The sequence below is a fragment of the Rutilus rutilus genome (genome assembly GCF_951802725.1).
Source record: "Rutilus rutilus genome assembly, chromosome: 8".
NCBI lineage: Eukaryota > Metazoa > Chordata > Actinopteri > Cypriniformes > Leuciscidae > Rutilus > Rutilus rutilus.
In genome coordinates, this window is record NC_140222.1 from 43,032,668 (window position 1) to 43,039,718 (window position 7,051).

General features: G+C 38.7%; 1 protein-coding gene across 4 annotated transcripts in view; it reads right to left on the reverse strand.

The window, feature by feature from the left end:
• Positions 1–5,039, reverse strand: part of kcnh1b (potassium voltage-gated channel, subfamily H (eag-related), member 1b) — a 74,261-nt gene extending 69,222 nt beyond the window's left edge. For 3 of the 4 annotated variants that reach the window (XM_084416561.1, XM_084416563.1, XM_084416562.1), the window contains exons 1-3: positions 4,856–5,039; positions 2,143–2,266; positions 17–123 (exon numbers count right to left, since the gene is read on the reverse strand). In XM_084416561.1, the coding sequence (XP_084272687.1) occupies positions 17–123; positions 2,143–2,266; positions 4,856–4,928 (304 nt within the window). In that variant the 5' untranslated portion in view covers positions 4,929–5,039. The remainder of the gene's footprint in view (positions 1–16; positions 124–2,142; positions 2,267–4,855) is intronic. The other variant, XM_084416560.1, reaches the window with a different exon arrangement.
• Positions 5,040–7,051: the final 2,012 nt, after the last annotated feature.

The following is a 7,051-nucleotide window of genomic DNA, read 5'->3' on the forward strand; positions in this document are numbered from 1 at the left end:
CAAATAGGCAACTCACGGTTCTTCTTGTACATGAGTATTTCAAAGGAGTTCATCTCATAGTTCTCAAAGGTCTGGCGGACTTTCTCGCAGGTTTCTTTGTCAGTGAGTTCCCCGTACAGAAAGCTGAGAGACGGACAGAGAGGCGTAAATAACCAAGAATCTCTATTAAAATACTGAGAGAGCCATAAACTCAAGCTGTGAGCCATGTTGCCAAATCCATGATCTAACAACTTTGTTAGGTCTAACAAGGTTGTGGTGAGTCTTCATTACGTGGTCATGCACTGTAAAAAAAAAAATTAAGCTTGAACAACAAAAAGAAATCTTAGTACTAATTTCCCCTAGCTTTTTCTTGTTGACTCAACAGTTATACGAACTGAAAATAAGATGTCTGTGATACAAAAAAACGTTGAGTTGAGTCAACCTGACATTATTTGTTTTCTGGAGAGGTGCAACTATTCTGTCTATTGCAACAATTAAAAAAAATTTGTCTATTGGAAATCATTTGGTCATCACCATTTTGGTGATGAGCGTTGCCTTTGGTTGGGCAGTTTGACTCTTGGCTTTTTGCGTGAGTTTGTGAGTTATGTGTACCAAAACACATAATTTGCTGCTAAGAAAAAAGAAACCAAGATGATCAAGTATTTAGCCTCATAAACTAGAATAAATCACTAATCTTATTTCTGACAATATTGATATTTTTTTTTTCTATTAATATTTTACCAGCAAAACTTTCTTGCAGCAGATCAGCCATTCTGAATTGTGATTTTAAAATACATTCTAGATGTATATCTAGATAAGCTGATCATTTTTGTTTATGGCTTTCTTTGCAACAAATTATGTGTTTTGTTAAACACTGTTGCAAAGACCACAAACTCATAAAATGTCAAGTCAAACTGCCCAACTCAATGAAACACTGATCACCAAAATGGTGACCAAACATTTTCAATAAAAAAAACTACATCTGAACCTTATTCTTAATAAGAAACTTCTGTTTCCAATAGACAAAAAATGTTGAATTGGCTCAACTACAAAAGATGTGTTACAGAATAGTTGCACCTCTCCAGAAAACAAATAATGTCAAGGTGACTCAACTAAGGCTACGTTCACACTGCAGGGCTTAATGCTCAATTCCGATTTTTTGAAAAAATCTGATTTTTTTGCAAGGCCGTTCACATTTCCAATTAAATGCGACCTTTTGTGATCTCCTGTGTGAACGTAAAATGACCCAGAAGTGACCCGCATGCGCAGAAGAGTACTCAACGGTCAGCGACGTCACTTGTTGTTTGCGGAAGTAGCTAAACTTCAACTAGCTGTGATTCACTCACACACACACACACACACACACACACACACACAAAACACACACAAAACACACGAGCGCGCGCAGCGACCGTTACACAAGAGCCAGACAGCAGCCGCTGACCTATCTAATATCAGCACAAACAAGTTAACATAACGATGGTCATTGGATATATAATGATGGTGGCCGTGTTTTTTTTTTTTTTTTTTTTTTTTTAATTAACGGGCTCGTCGAGGTCGACCCGTTCGGCAGATTTACCTCAGCTCCACGAATATGCAGTCCGTTTTCAAACCGACGACTACTTCAACGCAGAATTATGACGTTTGTCGCGTATCAATGATGTGCGGGTCGGATACATGCGACCTGGCCGTTCAGACTGAAGTCGCATTTCAAAAGATCGGATACGTATCGGATTTGGGACCACATACCCAAGTGGCCTGGGTCGCATTTGAAAAGATCGGATCTGTGTCGTTCAGACTGTCATGAAAAGATCAGATACAGGTCGCATTGGGGCAAAGAAATCGGAATTGGGTCGTTTCAGCCTGCAGTGTGAACGTAGCCTAAAAGTTTTTTTGTGTGTCACAGACAACTTATTTTCCAGTACGTATAACTGTTATTTACAAACGTTGAGTCAACAAGAAAAAGCTAGGGGAAACTAGTACTACGTTTTTTTTTTTTGTTGTTGTTGTACGAGATTTTTACAGTGTGGATTTTTGCTGAACCAACACATCAAAATCAGTTATTTCAACTTTTTTCAAGTTGTGTTTTTTACAGTGTGGGACCTGATTTGTTAACTGACACTAATATGACTTTATTTATTAAGAATAAATACAGGTAAGCACCTGCATGTGCTGCTCTTCTGCATGACTTCAGCACGATGGTAACCAGACAGCTTGCAGAATCCATCATTGCTGTAGACAATAGGCCAATCCACAATTTGGGCATTCCCCAAAACAAAATTGGTGTCTGCCAGAAAGGAACGAAAGATTATTTTTTATATTGTGGTTACATCAGCAATTGTATAGGGGTCTCAAGAGTCAAGACTTAATTCTGATATAAGTAAAAACATTAGCTCCCTTAAAGGGATACTCCACTTTTTTCGGAAATAAGCTCATTTTACAACTCCCCCAGAGTTAAACAGTTGAGTTTTACCGTTTTAGAATCCATTCAGCCGAACTCCGGGTCTGACGGTACCACTTTTAGCATAGTTTAGCACAGATCATTGATTCTGATGAGTCCAGTAGCATTTCTTTCAAAATGACCAAAGAGTTTCAATATTTTTCCTATTTAAAACTTGACTCTTCTGTAGATAAACCGTGTACTAAGATCGACGGAAAATGAAAAGTTGCGATTTTCTAAGCCTATATGGCTAGGAACTACTCTCATTCCGGCGTAATAATCAAGGAACTGTGCGGCCGTAACATGGGTGCAGCAGGCGTAGTGATATGACGCAGCGCCTGAAAATAGTCCCCAGCTCGGTAACTTCTTCCAACGTGACCGGGACTAAGTTTGTCTAACCTATTAGACCTATTTTCAGGCGCTGCGTCATATCATTACGCCTGCTGCACTCATGGTACAGCCGCACAGTTCCTTGATTATTACGCCGGAATGAGAGTAGTTCCTAGTCATATAGGCTTAGAAAATCGCAACTTTTCATTTTCCGTCGATCTTAGTACACGGTTTATCTACAGAAGAGTCAAGTTTTAAATAGGAAAAATATTGAAACTCTTTGGTCATTTTGAAAGAAATGCTACTGGACTCATCAGAATCAATGATCTATGCTAAGCTATGCTAAAAGTGGTACCGTCAGACCCGGAGTTCGGCTGAATGGATTCTAAAACGGTAAAACTCAACTGTTTAACTCTGGGGGAGTTGTAAAATGAGCATATTTCCGAAAAAAGTGGAGTATCCCTTTAAGCTGCGGTCACATTAGCCAAATTTCACACTGCAAAAAAGATCCATCGTCCATTACTAGTGTAGCAATGTTTGAAGCACAGCTCACACAGAAGTCACTCTCAAACCCAGCAGCTTTCTGTTGGTCAACATGGTGAACGCACGTGACCAACTTCAACACGCTGTGAAATCTGTGTGGGGAAATCTCTTACCCCTGTGTGACATTCCCCAATTCGCCGAACAATGGTAAATGTGACCGCAGCTTTACTCTTGAAGAAATAAGCAGTTCCATGGATGAATTCTGGACACATATGCTTACTTTCACACATAGAAAACCCTTGTGTTTGCTGATCATCGTTATTACTCTCGGGTTAAAGGAGCTGTAAATGATTTTACCAGGTTTGGCTAGTTACCGCTGGTTACCTTTAGGTCCTGTAGATGCCATGGCTGATGGCACCACAAGTATATACACAGAATAGGTGCTAGCTGAAGGCTTTGTGACTGAGCTTTGACACGGTGTAAATCCATTTAACATATTCAACACCTACTATATTATAATGACATATTTCTACAGCTATTAAACGCAGCTGCTGTTGAATGGCCATCGTAAACCTTACGGCGTCTGCTGTCAGTGGCGACTGCTGGAGAACAGAATGCCTGATATCTGATACGCTTCTTTAAAATAACCATTTAGAGCACCTTAAACACTGAATTTAACAATGCTTCATAGATAACTCTTAATTTGATGCTCGAACTGCATCGCCAAATAGTGTGAAACGAAAGAATCCAGTGCTAGAATGTTACAGTGAGTTGTTTACCAACAGACAGCCAATCATTAAGGACCTCATTAAATATTCATGAGCTTTCTACAGTCACAGTGTAGAATGTAAAGAAAGATCAAACAGGATTAAAAACAGAGTAAAAAATAAAAGGTGATTCTGTTTTGTCCTATAATGTGATTTCACCAGCAAGTGATTACAGAAGTAGCTCATCATTTTCAGATCTCTATTAATACAGATTTTGCCTCTTTATTAGGGTGTTGATGCCTCCCACAAATTCCCTTGATTGCATAACAAGAGTGAAAGCACATTAGCAGTACAATATACAGAGAATGAATGAAGGGATAAGAGAAATCACTTCTACTGATCTAGATCTACAAACTACAGATGTCAACGCAAGCGACGGTGAACAGAAACGGCACCACAGTGGGATGGATGGGACTGAACACAGCAAAACATCAGCTATATACCTGTCTGTCTATGAGAAAATGTCCAAACTGAAAAGTCGAAAGGAAAAAGTTACAGCAAGAAAAAACATATTTGTAATAAACTTCTTGTTCTGTCTTTATTCCCAAATTAATAAATTCTAAACCCCTACTTAAAATTGAATAAAAATGTATATTTATGCAGTGTAATACGTGGGCTAATAGTAATACATAAGTATATATAATATGCAATATATATACACATACACAAGCACAGCAGTCTAAAAAACAACAGATCATTTAATGTGTGAAATAAGAGCAATCACTGTGGTACAACAGCATGAGAACTGAATGGTTATACTATATGTAGGCACAGCTAAAGCACGTGGAGTGAGCTGACTGTAATGTTGCAGAATAAATGATCTCCCCACTAGGAAATAGTGAAAGGCTTCTCTCACCGTTGGAGCGGCGGACTATGTTCTCCAGGAAAGTGTTCTGCGGGGCCACCAGTCCTCTGCGTCCCCCGGCCATCCCTGCTCCTCATGCGGTCTGAGATCAGTGTGAGGATGAGGACGGCTCCTGCCTGAAAGCAGCCTACATGATTCTGGCCAGAGTAAAGAGCCCGATTCAGGATATAAAGCACAGGCTGCTTGTGCACCCCCCCCCCCCCAACCCCAACCAGAGTCTCCCATAGACTACATCAGTGTGAAGAGATCCAGCATGTGCTGAGTCTGACCATCAGGGATCGACGGAGACATCTGTTGGGGAGAGGGAGAACTACAGAACAAGCAAAACCTGAAGATTTCACAATTTCATACAATCATCTGAACACCTAAGGTACCTTGCGACCCTTTTGAGTTTGTTCTGGGTGTCAGAGATTGTAAAACGCAGAGACCCCAGACTTGCACCGCTGCTCAGGTCCACAGACACTTATGGGGCTGTTTTTCATTATATCTCTGCAACTGTATGTGCTAGAATCTAAATGATTGTTTTCCTTCTGAATTCTTCAGTTAAGTAATCAAACTCCACTTAGGCTGTTAGTCCCATTTGCACGAAATGCCCTATATCTGCTGAACTCGAAGTCCAAACTCAACGAAATTTGGCACACATCGACAACGGGACATTCTGAGGATGCATGCTAAATTTTGTCCAATTCTGTCCATGGGCTAAAACTAAAACCCTGTCATATTCATTGTATTGTCAAGATTATATAGCACTTGTGTCAAGTAATGTGTGCAAACAGACTTTTTGTTTTGGTGTCAGTATGTTTTTTTTTTTTTACCATAACCATTGTAATTCACCACAAAATTCAAAATAAAAATATGTACAGTACACCAGACTTAAACAACGCTGGGAGTTATTATTTTTAACAATGCTTTACATGTATTTTTTATTTAGCATGCTTCATTGCAACACACCATTTTAAGCAAATAGCAACTTAAATAGACTTGACATATGACTGATAAACTTGTGTTAAGTTTGAGGTTTATGAAAAAATACTAATCAATATTTTTAAATATGATTACACATTAAACACACAACTTTGTGAATGTTTATGTCCATATATGAAGGAGTAGTGTATAATTATGGCAAAGGTTTTGTTTTTTGAATATGTAATTATTTCCTCAGCTTCTGACACAATAAAATCAAACATATACTGTATATTTATTTTACTTCCTAGTAGAACAAAGAAAATTGCCATAAATAGCCCATCAATGTGTTAGGATTATGTGAATTACACTGATAATACCATTCCTTGGACAAAGAAATTTGAAGTTTGATAGACTTTGAATTTCATTATTAATTTTTTTAGTCAATGCTGCAATCTATAGAAAAAGGGGCGTTTTGCTCAAAAAGAAAGAATTTCTAGAGTATACTGCCATCTAGAGCAAACACAGCATTACTGTGCGAGTGTGTGCCAGCCATTAAACAACACCACACATAATACAAACACAAATCTCGAGATACTTGTAATGTTTGGTATGTGCTGTTAATTTCATTTTGGTTTAATGCACTGTTCGATGTTTGTTATGCTACTTTAACTTAATAGCAATTCATCAGGATGACCATACATACACTTAAATGGACACCATACAATTCATTAATTCCATTTATTTCTTATTCAAACCAGCATAATGTCTGTAATACAGTCTTGGTTCAAGTGATTAGGTTTTAATATATTAGGATTAATGCTCTAAAAACTCCATAAATTCTTCAAACCGCTTGTCCAATAATGCTGGAGCCTATCCCAGCATCTCAGACATTAAACACCCTGGATGGATGGATGGATGGACGGACGGACGGACGGATGGAGTTTTTATGGTTTCAAATGCAGCGAAGGATCCATCTATGCTGCCTTCAAAAATGTATAATTAAGTGATTAATTGAGTGATGATTGTTTGATTATTAAAGACACCTGATGATAACGAGCAGAATCACTGAGAAACACAAGAACTAGGGCTGGGCGATTTAAATCGCGATATTGTTATGCGCATCTCGTCAGTAAAGCCGGTTCCTTGATTAGTAGTAAATCGCCTTCACCTGCTTTCAGATGGAGCGGCATTTACTACAAAGAACCGTAGTTAACTGACAAGCTGAGCCATATCGCATTAATATCGCGGACGTATCGCCAGCGATAATTAATTCGACATGGC